Genomic DNA, 16,182 nt, shown 5'->3' with positions numbered 1-16,182 from the left:
GTTCTGGTCTATAGGGCCTTACATGGACAAGCACCATCTTACATTGGTGATCTTCTTAGTCCCTACACCCCCAGCAGGTCCCTGAGGTCCAGTGATCAAAGCCTACTGGTTGTGCAACGCACCAGGCTAAAGACCAAAGGTGACAGATCATTTGCTGCTGTGGCCCCCAGATTCTGGAACTCTCTCCCCCTGAGCCTGAGATCAGTGGTCTCCTTTAAAAAGCAGCTGAAGACTCACTTGTTCAAGCTGGCTTTTGTATGGCCTTCTTCACCACTCTCTTTATTCTGCTCTCCCCACCTATTCCACCTTCCTCAGGATCCACTGATTTCCCTCTTTCCTATTCACTTTCTCTCTTAACATTTTTTTAATCACAGTTGTCTATTTTTTGCTCATTTTAAATTTATTTGTAACCATTTTCTAAATTATTTTTTATATTTTTACATTTTTTTGTTTTTGTGAAGCGCCTCATTATTTTTATATTGAGAGGCGCTATAGAAATTATATATATTTTTTCTTCTATAGAAAAACTTGTAAAGTTTATCAAGCCTAAGCATTTCATACATTTTCTCATAAAATAGATTTTTATTACCATCCTTTCAAGGTGGTGACAGTTGTTTAATTATAGCTGTGAGGAGAGAAAATGTAATATTTGATTTAAGATCCCTAGATTTGCCAACAACCGTGTATTTAACTGTTTTAAGAAGTTGTTTATTTGTTTTCTGCATGGCAAATAATATTTTTCTTTATTTAGGTGGCAGTTTTTTTTCCTTGAGTAGTGAGGATGTATATATTTTGATTATTAAATACAAAGACAAAAATGGATAGCATTTGAATGAGTACTCTTTACATTTCTTATCAGGCAGTTCTCCCGACGCCTTCCTTACGTCATCTTCAGGCGTTTTTTCTGGTCCTGCGTGTTCAGCGTGTCCCTCCGTCGGTCACAGGTCTCATCTTGAGGTCCTCCAGTGGATTTCTGTAATTATGTCCCGCTGTCTCGCCCTGGCGCGGTTCGCTCTCGGTTCTCCGAAAACCGGTTTACGTTTTACGTTCTGTGCGCGAGCTCTGAGCAACCGTCCTGTCTCGCGCTCCTTGGCTGGAGGTAAGAGGTGTTCAGTTGAGTTAGCCTAGCTAGTTGCTCCTAATTTTTTTTTAACAATTATCCAGATTTTCTGCTGTCCAAACCAATACCAACGAGATGAACAGATGATGAAACTGGAGCAAATACTTAATCAAGCACAGTGGTATTAATTACCACGGAGAGGCGTTCGCCTCAAGCCAGTCAACGTGAAGTTGGGTGAATTACTGGTGGGGTTGGTTATTATTTCCATACACACTCGAATCAACTCGATGTGTTGATGGTCTTTGCAAACAAATTTCATGAGTTCAGGAATATAATAAAATATTACCGCCAACTGGCACCATTGATGCCAGAATCTTATAAGTCTTGTAGTTGCAACACTTTTTCATTCATTCACCAATAAACACAACACGCCTAACACAAACCAAGATAGATTCATCAAATAACTTGTTTGTACTGTTAACCATAAATAAATGTATCATCCTTTGATTTGTGAGGATCAACAACATTGTAACTCTTAAAACAACCAAATTTAATCCCAAACATCAGAGAGTAGGCTTAACATATTTGTAAAAATCCTCTCAATGACACTCCTGTTATAAGGCTCACACGCTGGACAGCTGCTGAGGTGGGGCGCCCAGCCCACGGTATGGAGGTCACCCTGGTCCTGCCTGGGTCACAGCCAGCAGTCCTACTACAGCACTCAGGAGGTTGAGAAGGAGCCAGAGGATGAGCCTCTGCACACAATCATCAGCGATACGGAGTCTGTGCAAGGTGCGTTAGCAGCTGCTGATCCTTCTTGCGCCCACTGAACTTTGAGGCACATGTTTGTTAGTTATGACTTGATTCTTTTTCCCTTGTGGTTTCACAGGTAGTTCCTCTGCACATGAATTTCAAGCTGAAACCAAAAAACTTTTGGACATTGTTGCCAGGTCCTTGTACTCAGAAAAAGAGGTAAAAGGCTGAGTGAGGCAGGGTCAGTGTTTCCTCTCCATCGATTATCCTCTGTAACAGTACACCGATTGTCTGGCTGTGGCTAACCCTCTAGGTGTTCATCAGGGAGCTGATCTCTAACGGCAGCGATGCACTGGAGAAGCTGCGGCACAAACTCATCACAGCTAGTGGAGAAGTGGCTCCAATGGAGATCCACCTGCAAACTGATTCTGCAAAAGGGACTTTTACCATCCAGGTACCCCCAGCACAACAGTGTTGTCAAACAATTTGAAAGTCAACCATAGATTCTGCCCTACTACTGGGTTCTTTCAATGGGTAATGACCAGGTGACAAGAGTAGGATATTTGCACATATAGGATGGACTAGAGCAGTGGTTCCTAACCTGGGCAACTACCCCACAAGGGGGCGCCAAAGCCTCTCAGTGGGTCGCCACTTTAAGGGGTTAAAACTTCATTTATTACTTGTTTATGGCCTACATTTTGCTCACATTTTTTTTTCATGAGTGCAAAGTTTACTGATATTAAGACAGGAAATAATTAGTACAGAAAAAGTAACACACTTTTAAGAACATTTTGCTCAGCTCACTGTTTTATTTTCAAGTGTCAAAAGTTCATTAAAGATAGGACTGGTTGATTAATCACAGCCTTTACAGTCAAGGTATCCGCAGATCCTTAAAAAGTCTTAAATTTGATTTTCCAAATTTAAGGCCTTAAAAATCCTTAAAAATGACAAATAACCCTTAAATGCAGTTCCCAAAGGTCTTAAATTACCAAAGACCCAATAAACAAGATTCTTTTATTTCTATAAAAATTTTGTGAGTTTCTAGTTGGTGTTCAGGATTTTTTTTGTGTATGATGTTAGCGTAAGCGGAACCATACACATTCAGTTGGTTGTGAAAGGGGGCAATTTTTAGATGAGCACGTTAGCTGATTAAGCTAGTGGGAGCTTGCGCCATGGGGAAGTTTAATGGTAACAGGATGGCTAATCCCACGTTTGCAACGTGGTTAGCACTGCTTCCAGGCAATAGCTGGAAATTATAGCTTAAATATATATTTAAAAATAGCTTAAATTTGGTCAAAGTGGCCTTAAAAAAGGTCTTAAAAAGTCTTAAATTCGGCACCCATAAACCTGCAGATACCCTGACAGTAAATAATCTAGTATAAACAGTAATAAACACATTTAAGTACATTTTGCTCAGTGTATTTTTGATTTGTCAAACGTTTATTGAAAGGAATGATTGATTTATCAGTGTTTACAATAAACAATGTGTTCAGAAATGTAATACAAACTGTTAAGCACATTATGCTCTGTTTGGTTTTGTTAATGACTTTGTTCTGTACTGGAGCCTACTATTACCGTTACCTATTGAATCAAAGCATATTAAAATGTGCTTGAACAATTTCATCATTTCTTAATAATGTTTGTACTGGAAGAGAGAATGGAGGGGGTCGTCAAAAATTTTACTGGTAAAAAAGGGGTCCCTTGGGGAAAAAGGTTGGGAACCACTGGACTAGAGTACTGCTCCTGTTTGATTTTTGCCCTGGTTTCTGTTTTGAGCTGCCATCTTCTGGATGATTGTGGAACAGCATGCTACAGTTGTTTCATTATAAGTGACTTGGGCTGTTTTTTCCCTTCTAGGATACTGGAGTGGGTATGAACAAAGAGGAGCTGGTGGCCAACCTGGGTACCATTGCCCGCTCTGGTTCAAAGGTGAGTCGTGGTCTGTAAAACTAATGAGACAGTTTTTTTTAATACACAGCTCTGACTTTGGTTTAGGTGTGTAATATTTCATATTTTATTGGTTGAAACTTTCCAGTGGCTTGGAGGACGTACAAAGGAAAATCCTGGAATTTTTAAGTAGATCAGAGACATTTGTGCTTCTTTACATTTTAGGCATTCTTAGACGCGCTGCAGAACCAGGCGGAGGCCAGCAGCACCATCATCGGTCAGTTTGGAGTCGGCTTCTACTCTGCCTTCATGGTGGCCAACCATGTAGATGTCTTTACCCGTTCTGCAGAACCCGATGCCCCTGGGTACAAGTGGTCTTCAGATGGGTGAGGGCAATAAAAACACTCCTTTTTCTGTTAAAAGAAGTTGGGAAAGTCTTGATGTAATCCTGACATTTCTGCTCTCTCCTTCAGCTCAGGAGTGTTTGAGATTGCCGAAGCCAGCGGCGTCCAACAGGGAACCAAAATCGTGTTGTACCTCAAAGACGATTGTAAAGAGTTTTCCTCTGAGGACAGAGTGAAAGGTGAAACTGCCTCTGTGGCTCTAATAGATAAATCACAATCTCTGCTGTATCAAAAATGAATGCTCCTCTAAATGGAAAACAATCACTGATTGTGTTTCAGAGGTTGTAACAAAGTACAGCAACTTTGTGAACTATCCCATCTTCCTGAACGGACGGAGGCTCAACACTCTCCAGGTGAGCTGTGTACATCTGTTAATTTGACACTAAAAGCTTTGTAACTTTCAGAATAAAATTTCTACTTCTGTGGGTGGAAGTTAAAAAATGACCAGAATTCTTAGATCACATATGTCAGAGTCAAAGCCGCGGAGCATTTTTATGTGGCCCGCGAGATAAATATCAAAAATATATTAAAACTGGCCTGCTGGCCGATTTTACCGCAAAGACTACAACTCCCAAGATGCTTTGCGGCACCAGCGCGGAGCAGACGCGCCTCCTCCTTTATGTTTTTTCAGCGCTGAGGCAGTCAGAGGTAGTAGAGTGTCTGCAGCTCAGCTGTCTCGGACAAACCACTCCTCTCACTCAGCGCCGAGTTCACTCAGCTGTTTTCTGACGTTGAAGCCCAGAAACGGAGATTCTAGCCGCTCAGTAATGTGTTCACGACTGAAAGAGAAAGTTTTCAAACTAACGTCCAGACAGAGCTGATATAACTCCAGCGACACGCTCAAACCAGCACGACTCTGTGGCTGCTGTCGTGTTTCCTCCCTGACACACAACGTTGTCAAGCTGCTCATCAGCACAAACCTATGTGAGCTCCTGTTGTCATCTAATGTTGTCATTATTATGATGAAGATGAACAAAACAACAGGAGTCTCCTCCTCAGCTCAGATCAACCCCATGATGCAGGTATCTGGCTGGAACAGGTGAGCATCACAGTAAACCAGTAGAACAAACTGAGCTTTAAATATGTTGGTTTTATGCTCTTTTTCTGCTCCAAAACATGAAAGTTAACAGGTGAGATGTTGCATTTTCATTTAAGATAAAATGATATTTTTATTTTGTTGTTGGCACGTGAGAAAAGATTTAACCTACAGTAAACAGGAAGTGGAAAGGCTGCAGATAGATGAATAGAATAGAAAATCCCTTTATTGTTCCTCAGTGGGGAAAGCTAGACGTCACAGCAGCGATGACACTTATTACAGGAGAAAAAAGGAGGATAAAAATAAGAAAAATGAATAAACAAGAAAACATAAATCCTGAATAGATTTTAAAAATGCTGAATATACCACAAGTAATGAATACCACTGATGCCTTTTATTTAAAACTGACTTGTTCGTGTGTAATTTGGTTATTCCACATTCAGTGTTAATGCAGAAATATGTTTGTTTCCAAATTTAAAGGTTCAAAATTGCATACATGTTGATAAAGAAAACGTGCAAATTTGCCGTCACTTTTTCAAAAAATATTAAGTTTGGCCCTCGACTCCGTCCCAGAGTTTCATTTCGGCCCCTTGTGAGTTTGAGTTTGACACCCCTGTCTTAGATGATTTCAGTTCTAACATTTAAACGTGCAGCCAGAGCTCTGAGCTATGACCAAACGCCAACAGCTCTCTGTAATTGTTACTCCATCCTTCAGGCTTTGTGGATGATGGATCCTAAGGAGATCAGCGATTGGCAGCATGAGGAGTTCTACCGTTATGTCGCCCAGGCCTATGACAAGCCCCGCTACACTCTGCACTACCGCGCCGACGCCCCGCTCAACATCCGCAGCATCTTTTATGTTCCTGAGTCGGTGAGGAGTGTTCATGTGACACCGGGTGGCGTTGGTTAGCGTTAAACAACAATCAGATACCACACAAATGCTGGTACTGAAACGTTCCACACATTTGTCATTATTCCCACGAGTAAAGAAACCCTTGTTATGTTTACAGAAGCCCAGCATGTTTGACGTGAGCAGGGAGATGGGCTCCAGTGTGGCTCTGTACAGCAGGAAGGTCCTGATCCAGACCAAAGCCACCGACATCCTGCCCAAGTGGCTGCGCTTCCTGCGAGGTCTGCATCGTCCCAGTTGCCTCAACGCATCCGCACGTTGTTTTGCTGTCACGTTAAATCTGCTTTTGTGTGTGTGTGTGTGTGTAGGTGTGGTGGACAGTGAAGATATCCCTCTGAACCTGAGCAGAGAACTGCTACAGGAGAGCGCCCTCATCAGGTACAGCTCCAGCATTCTTAGATTTGATGTTTTCCCTCACTTTTTCAACGTGTTTCTCTTTAATCAGCTTTTGAAACATTATTTTATTGTAAGCTCTTACCTATTTAAAGCAGATACCTGGAGTTTTTCTCCGACGACACCATCTCGAGGCAGAAATAATGTATTGCACCATAAGCCCATCTACTTTTCTGATCATGGCTGGAAGCAACACACGCCTCTAGCCGGCCACCAGAGCTAAAACGCATAGTTTTACGATTATTATTCTCATGTTATGCTGCTTATACATACGTATACCATAAGATGATTGTTGTCCTTCAGGAAGCTTCGTGATGTCCTGCAGCAGCGAGTGATTCGTTTCCTACTGGACCAGAGCAAGAAGGACCCAGAGAAGTACAACAGGTTCTTTGATGATTATGGCCTCTTCATGAGGGAGGGAATCATCACTGTCCAGGAGCAGGATGTCAAGGTGCCCGCTTTTAGAAGTCTAACTGCGTTACCGTCTCTTGAGGGCTTACGCAGCAGTCCCTCTCCTTGCTGTCCTTCTGTAGGAGGACATTGCCAAGCTGCTGAGGTTTGAGTCGTCCGCTCTACCAGCCGGCCAGCACACCAATCTGATGGAGTACGCCTCCCGCATGAAGGCAGGCACAAGAAACATCTACTATCTGTGCGCCCCCAACAGGCATCTGGCAGAGCACTCCCCTTACTTCGAGGCCATGAAGAAGAAAGACATGGAGGTAGGACGTGTGATAGGGCTGCACAATAAATCGCAAATATATCGTTATCGCGATATCAGCATGCACAATATGCATATCGCAAAGAACAGATAAATATCGCAATGAATGGTCAGCTCAAATGTTTGCTACACATAATGCATTCTGTCAGTCAAACGGAAGCATGATGATTTTTTAACAAATCAAATAGAGCTCTTCACCCATTAGGCCAACTGGGTGGGTTCTCATTGGTTAGATGTCCGCCCTCGAGGCGGACAGGACTTAATTTTGATGAGTAGAAAACACCTGAGTTAGCTTTGTTTTGCTCTTTCTGCTGATCTTGCTTTTCCCGGGACCCACTGGTTGCCTTTTCTTCATTTTCTTTTTCCCTTTCCTGACATCTGTTGCTTTTCTCATTTTTATGATATTTTTTTGGTAATTTTTTTCATTTCTTTGTTTTTGATTATTTTTGTTTCTGAGTGTTTATTTATCGCAAGTAATATCGTCATCACAATATTGATCTCTGTTCTCGCATATCGCAGGTTTTCCTAATATCGTGCAGCCCTAACGTGTGACTAACATGAGAAAACTGTGATTTACATTTTATCTTTATTTTCACCTTTTTCGGTTTTATAACATGAACGTGTTTGTTTGTTCAGGTCCTGTTCTGCTATGAGCAGTTTGACGAGCTCACGCTGCTCCACCTCCGAGAGTTCGACAAGAAGAAGCTGATCTCAGTTGAGACGGACATCGTGGTGGATCACTACAAGGAGGAGAAGTTTGAGGACAGTAAGCCAGGTCTGCACCTCGTTCCATCTGATTTTCAGTAGAGCGGACACGTCTGATGGTCAGAGCTGTGATCAGGACTTTTCTCTGCAGAGACGGAGCGGCTGACGCAGGAGCAGGCTGACGATCTGATGGCCTGGATGAAGAACGCGTTGGGTCCAAGAGTCACCAACATAAAGGTACCAGGAGGCCTCGGAGGCATGCTCACTGGTCTGTCCCAAAGTAGTTGTAGTACTTCAGCTATTCTTTGTAGTCCCAACTCTGGTTTTTTGTTACAAAAAGCAAACTTAAAATGTTTACAAAGCTCCTGAAGTTAAACGAGTTAAAATTGGCTCAATGTGAAAACCGCTTATCCCAAAAAGTCACTTTTTTCCCCTTTGTGGGTTTAATTGTTTGCATATTTTCTAAAACATTAAACATCTGGGGCTTCATGATTTTAACTTTCATTCTTAAACCAGCCTGAAAACATCCTAAATGGGACGTTTTGCTCACATGCTGGACCTCCTCTGCCCCTCAGCTGACTCCTCGTCTGGACACCCATCCTGCCATGATTACAGTACTGGAAATGGGAGCTGCACGCCACTTCCTCCGAACCCAGCAGCTGGCGCGCTCTGCTGAGGAGAGAGCTCAGATCCTGCAGCCCACACTGGAGATCAACGCAGGGTGAGAGCTGCAGCACGTCGACGTAGTTGCATTATCTGTAGAACAGCCATGTTGTCCGTCCACCTGAGCTGCAACATTTCTCCTTCTAGACATGATTTGATCAAGAAGATGCACGCTCTGAAGGATACCGATTCTGAGTTGGCTCGATTGTTACTGGACCAGGTACTTTGGGTTATATGTGCCATTTTCATTTATGCTTGGTAATAAGGATGGATTGGATTTATAAAGTGCTTTTCGTTATTCACACACTGCCGGTGATGGTAAGCTACTATGTAGCCGCAGCCGCGCTGGGGCGGTCTGGCAGAGGCGAGGCAGCCATTTTGCCCCTCTAACAACCACCAGGTGAAGGGTCTTGCCCAAAGACACAACAGCAGGATACGCAGGCGGGAGCTGGGATCGAACCCACAACCCTCTGATCACGAGGCAGCCCGCTCAACCTCCTGAGCCACTGCTGCCCCAATAAGTTCAGGCTTGAGGGTTTTTCCTTCTAACAAAACGAGGTTAATGGAACTTTCTTGCATGGATGTTTTACCATAAAATCTTCACTTTAGCTGCAAGCTTCCACTTATTCACTGCCAGCCGTTTTCTGATCTGACTGCCAGCGCTTTTGAGCGTTTCTACTGTTTTTGAAGAGTCACAGAACGTTGTGCTCTATGATCATGTAAACACCAAAACTACCGAAAGAGAGTCGACTCACTTCTTACACCAGGGAGAATCGGCGTGTTTCTAGCTTTTTCCATTCGTTCACAACCTGTTGACAAAGCGTAAGCTGCAGGAGCCTTTCCGGTTCGCGCCTGACTTTTTTTCACAACAGCGTCTCAAAACAATATCATAATTCATAGATTTCTTGCTTCCTGATCATGTGACGTGACTCACACAGGTGAAGATCAGCTTTAGAGCCGTGCTGTTTACTCTTACGGTGCGGGGGCTCGTTCCCAGGCCCGCCCCGTTAAAATAAACGTCTTTGTCCATGAATAAGTCAAACATCTGCATGATAAAAAGCAGCACGTGAGAATATAAGATGCTTGAAGTTTAAAGGATTACAAACACGCATTTAAAAAGCTGCAGGTTTACCAGGTTGTGAATTGGAACTGAAGCAGATCTACCTTTAAAAACAAGACCTGTACACAAGGGCTGTGATCCCACCAGCTTCGGTGTTTTTACACGTCTCTGTGTTTTCCAGATCTACGACAACGCCATGATCACAGCAGGCTTGAATGATGATCCACGGCCGATGATTTCCCGCCTCAATGACCTCCTGTGTAAAGCGCTGGAGAAGCACTGACCACCTCCTGCAGACAAGTCTGGTTATGATTCCAGTGGCCGGCATACTGGAGCAGGATGCGACCGTAAACACTACTGGAGCTGTGGAGCACTTACCTTCTGCTGATGGAGCACGCGTGTTGGAGTTAACAGCTGAAAACGAGCTGCTGGAAGCTTCTCCATTAACTTATTTCTTTTGTCAGATCAATATTCTCACTGAGCTTTACGGCCATAATTATTTCTGTGGCTTTCATATTGAGTACAGTTCCAGGAGGATTGCCATATCGTTACAGGTTTATGTGAATGTTTCAAATATAAACAATAACAGCTAAAACCGAACTAGAGTGGTGGTTGGAAATCAAGCGTGTCCTAAATGTTGTTTCAAACATAGTGAAACACTTCTGCTTAAACCAGGATACTTGAAATGATGAATTCTCAAGAATTATTAGAAAATTTCATCTTTTTTTGCAAATAAAAACTGAGTCGTCTGTTAAAGACATTTTTACTGCGTTTTAAAGGTTGTCTGCTGTGAGGAGGAAACTTCTGCTTTGACATTTTTCCGCTGCAGTCTGACTCGGACCGAGTTGTCACAAGGCAGGAGTTCAAGTCAAGTAGCCCTCGACTGGTTTTAGCATTCCAACACCAACTGGACCACATCAGGGAAGTTAGAGCCATCAAATCAACAGCTCAGGGTTCATTTTCCGTTTTGGCCCCATTCTTCAAGTCTGACCTCTCAAAGAACCGCATCAGATCCACTTTAAGCATCAAGAGGGCTTGTCTATGTTGGCTAAGAAGCTTTGGGCTCACCATTCATCCAGATCTATGGGAACAAAACCTCAGGAGAAGGAAAAGGCCAGTTTAGGAATAAATAAGATACTGGAGATGTGTGAAACACTGATATTAGGATTTAACTTGCTTAAATGACCTGTATTTGTTATAGCGCCTTCTAGAGTGCTACAAAAACACATTTTAGGTGACAAAAACAAACTTGGAGCCTGCTGGATGTGATTTTTTTTCTGTGATATTCGTACAGACTACGTGAGAGTTGGAAACTGCGGTAAGTAGTGGATTGTGCTATTTTATTGTATTAGCTCATGCTATTAATGCTGATGCTAACAACATGTATGTTTATGTTTAAGGATTTATTTGTAAATAATATATTATGTCTCATTAAATATAAATATCTGGTACATTTGTTTGATACTAAGCTATAAACGCCATATTACAACACTAAGCTGACTGCTAACAACGTTCGCGCTCTTAAACCTATTTACGGCACATGAAAACAGTTTCCGTCCTACCCGTTGTTACTGAGCATGTGCGCGCATGCGCACAACGCAAAAGGGGAATGCTACTCCGTTGTCATATTTGCAGGAAAATAGATAAGTAGTAAGTATTAGTACTTTTTATTGACGTTGATACTTGATTTTTTTTTGGTAGGGGTTTGTGTCATGTAAAACACCGTAAAATCCTACGGGTAGGACGTTTTCTCAGAACGAACAAAAACCTTTTACCGATTATGAATTTATGGAAACACGTAGCCCACTCTAATATATACTAACAAAGAGAAAACAAAGCTAACATGTAATCAACAAACAACCACGTGCAACCCAACCACTGTCACCATGACGCCGCATTTATAAATCTCTATAGAGACTGCGCGTCTGCGTTGTTTTGGCGCTTCCATCCATCATAGCTTCTTTATGACGTCATTCCTTTGTGCGCGTGACGTAATCACTACTACTGTTACATACAGACACATCACAGTTCATTTGAGCGAATAGGCGCGGTTGGAAAGGACATCACCCGTGAGTACAGAGATAACATGACTACTTATAAACAAGACCTGACAGCACAATTACGGGACAGCCGTAAGACTGTGGATCAACTTAATAGACAGATCAGAATATTAAACGCTGAAAACAAAAAGCTACAGAAAGAGCATTTGAAAACTGTAAAAGATTTAGAAATCTGTCGCAATGACACTTACAAAAAAGTTCAGCAAAAACGTCAGAATGAGATGTCGGATAAACTTAAGGAGAAAAATCAAATGATTCAGGACTTGAAACAACAAGTTGCTGGATTTGAGCTTAGAATTAAAAAACAAGAAACTGATTTCTTGAGAAAAGAAAGACAGCTGGAGATGGTGTATGATGAAAAGTTTGACAAAGCACAGTTGATTTTCAAAAACCAGCTAAAAGAAAATAAATCAGTTGTTAATGACTACGAGTCCAAACAGGAGGCAGACAGGATATTTATAAAGAAAATAGCAGCTGAGAAATTAGACTACGAAAGAGAGTGTAAGGCTCTAAAGGATCAGATTGATGTTTTAAAAACTGACAAGAAAACAGCTGAGCATCAAACTAATAAAGTTCAAAGAGAAGTAGACCTGCTCAGAAGCAGCATAAACAAAGACATTTTAGAACAAGCCAAGCTAAAAGAGGAAATCAAAGGGAAAGTTACAAAAATTGAAGAAATTGAAGGAGTGTTGAAACAAAAGGAAAAAGAAATCATTGGATTAAAAAAAACCTTACATGCTACACAAAGAGACATCCATGAAAGTAATATCAAGGCAAGCAGGCTTAGAAATGTTCAAAGGGATTTGAAACAGGCGGAAGATAAAAATCGTATCTTTAGAGCCGATCTGCAAGCTGAAAAGGCCCAAGTCGACATCTTGAAGGTGGACAAAGATAAGTTAATTGAAAAATGCGATAAACTGAAAGAGAGTAATGAAAAGCTATCCGCAGAGAATTTGGCATTACTACAGACCAACAAAGAGGTCTCTGAAAAGCTGAAGGACAGCGAAAGAACAGCTAAACATTTATCTGAAGAAAACGTGAAGAAAGAAGAAAAAATCGACCGGCTCACAAATGAACTTAGGAACACTAGGACAGCTTACCAAAACGAGAGGACACTGTGTGACCACGAAGTGAGAAGGATGAAAGAATATACTTATAGCGAACTTGTTGACACAAAAAATATGGCAAGCGAAGCTGGCATCCAAAGAGTAATTCTCATCAACCAAAACAAAAAGTTGATTCATCAAGTCAGCTGTCTGGAACAGCGCTTGACTAAAGCAACAGAAGACATCAAACTCTTGAGCGGAGAAAGGGAGAAACTTCTTCAAGAAAAACAAAAAATGTCATTTGACAAAGACCAGTATTACGTTGAGCTGGAAAAAGTAAAAGGCGACAATAACTCTCTGAAGCAAGAGATTTCACATCTCAAGTTGCAGGAAAACATCTCAAAGAAGAAATTTGAAGAAAATATTCAGTCAGTTCGTCAAACACTCACTCACACAGAATCTGTTCTGGCAAATGTGGAGGACGAAAACCGGAAACTATGTCAGAGAATTGAGATTCAAGAAAAACAGATTCGAGAACACAAAGAGCAGCTAACCGAGACTAAAAGAAATTTGGAGTCATTTCACCGCCTAGTAGAGGAAAAAGCTGAACAAATCAGAGAACTTGAAAGCCATAACCATGTTATAAAAAGACCTGTAGTGTTTGGTAATATGTACATTGACTGCATGCGTGGCAAAATTCCTGTCGAGAAAAAGTGTTTTGAGTGTACCAAACTTAGAAGAGAGCTTAGCCAAATTAATCAGGATTTTACAACTAAGCTAGAAGAAAAGGAGAAAATGATTCATGAACTGAGGTTAAAAAATCACAAGACTTTTGGTCTGAGAGCAGAAAATAACGACCTTAAAAAGCAAAATGTTAAACTGCAAGGAATCGGCATTGCTTTAGAGTGGCAACTGCAACAAGTCACTGACACAAAAGACAAATTAAAAACTGAGGACAAACCAAAGCCAAACCAGCCAAAGAGATTGTTGAGGCGCCCTTCACTTGAACCTGCTCGTTTAAGAAGGCCAACTGACCATTTAATGTAGGAAAACTCTATCCCCGGTTGAAAAAAGCGTTTTTAGAAGCTTTGCTGAGAAAGGCCACTTTTTACTAGAAAAACTGGCCTTCATGTAGTTTCAAACGAAATATCCACAATAAGCATTTAAATAGTATTTTCTGGACAGCATTTTATATGGAGTAGAAAAAAAGAGTCATAAGACTTTTGATCTGAGATCAGAAAATTACGACCTTAAAAAGCAAACTTGTAAACTGCAAGGAATCAGCACTGCTTTAGAGTGGCAACTGCAACAAGTCACTGACACAAAAGATGATTTAAAAACTGAGGACAAACTGGGAAATCAGCCCAAAGAGATTGTTGAGGCGCTCTAGACTTGAACCTGCTCGTTGAAAAACGCCAACTAACCATTTAATGTAGGAAAACTATCCCCGGTTGAAAAAAGCTGATGAGAAATGCAGACGTTTGTTATTTTGCTATCAAAGATTTAGAGTTTCAAGCCTAGCTTTAAAAGTCTGAGGAACATTATGGAAACTAGAAAATTCCTGACTGGAGAGTAGTGGCCACATGCTGTAGAGGCCAAATAATGAGCTTTGGGTGAACAACTCAAAATAACGATATTTAGGTGGCATTTGGGCTAAAGCCCAAAAGGAGCGGCTCAGCCGTGCGACTTACGATGGTGAAATAATTTGCGAAAAAAGTTTAACACAAAATGAACACACGTTTGTGTAAACTATAGTTCATCAAAACAAACTCGATAACATGACTGTAACTACAGGGGTCCAACAAAGAATGGCCACGCCTCATACTGATGTCTTCGGATGTTTATTTTGCTCTCTCTCTCTCTCTCTCTCTCTCTCTCTTTCTCTCTCTCTCTCTCTCTTATTATCTTCAGACACCGTGAAAACTGAAGAAACTCAAAGTTTACACAATAACGGTTTGAACTTATCAGTCTCTCATACCATTGTCCATAAACAGTCTCGCAGAACAGAAAGAAAATGCGCAATAATGAATCACAAAAATGTCCTCTCATTACCAGTGTAGAACACATATGCAACATTATACAAACATTATACATGAAACCATACCGTGTGCGCCTCTTGGACCACATGCAGAATGACATTAACGTCGAGGCTGTAGACGCATCTGTAGCCATGTATCCATGCTATGGTTGCTATGGTAGCGCTGTCAAACAAACTCTGATCATGTGACCATTACAAACTCTACCTCATGCAAACTTTACAGCACGTTACATATTTAACAAACCCATATTTTGTAATCACATATTTTAGACATGTTTTTAAATCAATGTTACACTTTTATCATCTTATCTAGTAATTAAATGAACCAAATTAAGCATCTCTCTATCACAGAAACATTTGAAATAAACAACTTTATTTTAACTGTCTCAGGGACAGTTACAATGACCTCGCTACCTTAAACCTCCCACCCTCCGTGTGTTTAAAGGTTCAGATTTAGAAAAAAGCGTTTTTAGAAGCTTTGCTGAGAAAGGCCACTTTTTACTAGAAAAACTGGCCTTCATGTAGTTTCAAACGAAATATCCACAATAAGCATTTAAATAGTATTTTCTGGACAGCATTTTATATGAATTAGAAAAAAAATGTAACCTGCAAATCGCTCTTTAGGTAAGCTAACACAAACATCTCTAACTTCTGCATAACGTCCAGGTTTAGCTTTTTCACATCTCCAATTTCTTAACTTCTCATTAAGTGAATCTTTCCTCTTGAAAAGTAAAGGGCGTTTTTTTGTTAGACATTAATTGGCTATATTCTTCTTCTTCAGTGGATGTTAATGCTGCTCGAACGGCTGCGTGCACCCCCACAAATTATACATCAAAACGAGCGGCTCGGCTGTGGGAGGTGTGCTATCACTTTTCTAAGCGATCCGATTTACCAATTACGAAAATATTAGCCAAAAACTTCAAACTATTTCTCAGTTTTGGGCAGATTGAGCTTCTCTTTCAAACTTTGAGTGTGTGACATTTTTTACATTTGCATAAAAACTACCAGGTGGCTGGCGCCTTTATAAAATTTCTTTAGGAATTTTCTGGTTTCATTTAACCTAGTACTAATTGTATTCTAATTAGTCAAAATTGCAAATGAAGACATCAGCAGTTATGTTTTTACTATAGAAATTATAATTAAGTATATCCATAATAACAACTGCACTCATAGGAATTAAGTTTTAGATAACTTACAATCCCTAAAATCTTAAAGCCTGGGGAACACTGGAGGCAGATGTGCCGCTGAGCACTTCTTGGAAAGTTGCGCGTTAGCCACAATATCACGAGCGGGGGCGGCGCCATCTTGGATCGGTCGAGCCCACCCTTTTTGACAGAGGCATTGAAGTGTCAGCATGTTAAATCAACCTTAACTCCTTGAATTTTGATGCATTTTTTTGCCTGCAAACTTCACACATTCAGCTCTGATACAGGACACATGTTTTAGTGT

The 16,182-nt window shown here is 41.1% G+C and overlaps 2 protein-coding genes across 2 annotated transcripts; both read left to right on the top strand.

The window, feature by feature from the left end:
• Positions 1-757: 757 nt before the first annotated feature.
• trap1 (TNF receptor-associated protein 1) lies at positions 758-10,184 on the top strand. Its single transcript, XM_015945598.3, has 18 exons — positions 758-1,099; positions 1,682-1,852; positions 1,950-2,032; positions 2,127-2,267; positions 3,671-3,742; positions 3,926-4,086; positions 4,174-4,283; positions 4,384-4,457; positions 5,856-6,011; positions 6,151-6,271; positions 6,359-6,428; positions 6,747-6,894; positions 6,977-7,162; positions 7,798-7,936; positions 8,018-8,103; positions 8,442-8,587; positions 8,677-8,749; positions 9,771-10,184. The coding sequence occupies exons 1-18, from the start codon at positions 982-984 to the stop codon at positions 9,870-9,872; spliced, it is 2,157 nt and encodes a 718-aa protein (XP_015801084.3). The 5' UTR covers positions 758-981; the 3' UTR covers positions 9,873-10,184.
• Positions 10,185-11,191: 1,007 nt separating this feature from the next.
• LOC107376489 (repetitive organellar protein) lies at positions 11,192-13,888 on the top strand. Its single transcript, XM_015945599.3, has one exon. It carries the CDS (start codon positions 11,676-11,678, stop codon positions 13,740-13,742), a length of 2,067 nt encoding a protein of 688 aa, XP_015801085.3. The 5' UTR covers positions 11,192-11,675; the 3' UTR covers positions 13,743-13,888.
• Positions 13,889-16,182: the final 2,294 nt, after the last annotated feature.

The sequence above is a fragment of the Nothobranchius furzeri genome, chromosome 12 (genome assembly GCF_043380555.1).
Source record: "Nothobranchius furzeri strain GRZ-AD chromosome 12, NfurGRZ-RIMD1, whole genome shotgun sequence".
Taxonomy (NCBI): domain Eukaryota; kingdom Metazoa; phylum Chordata; class Actinopteri; order Cyprinodontiformes; family Nothobranchiidae; genus Nothobranchius; species Nothobranchius furzeri.
Note: the sequence above shows the minus strand (reverse complement) of the source record. Positions and strands in the feature narration are given on the sequence as shown.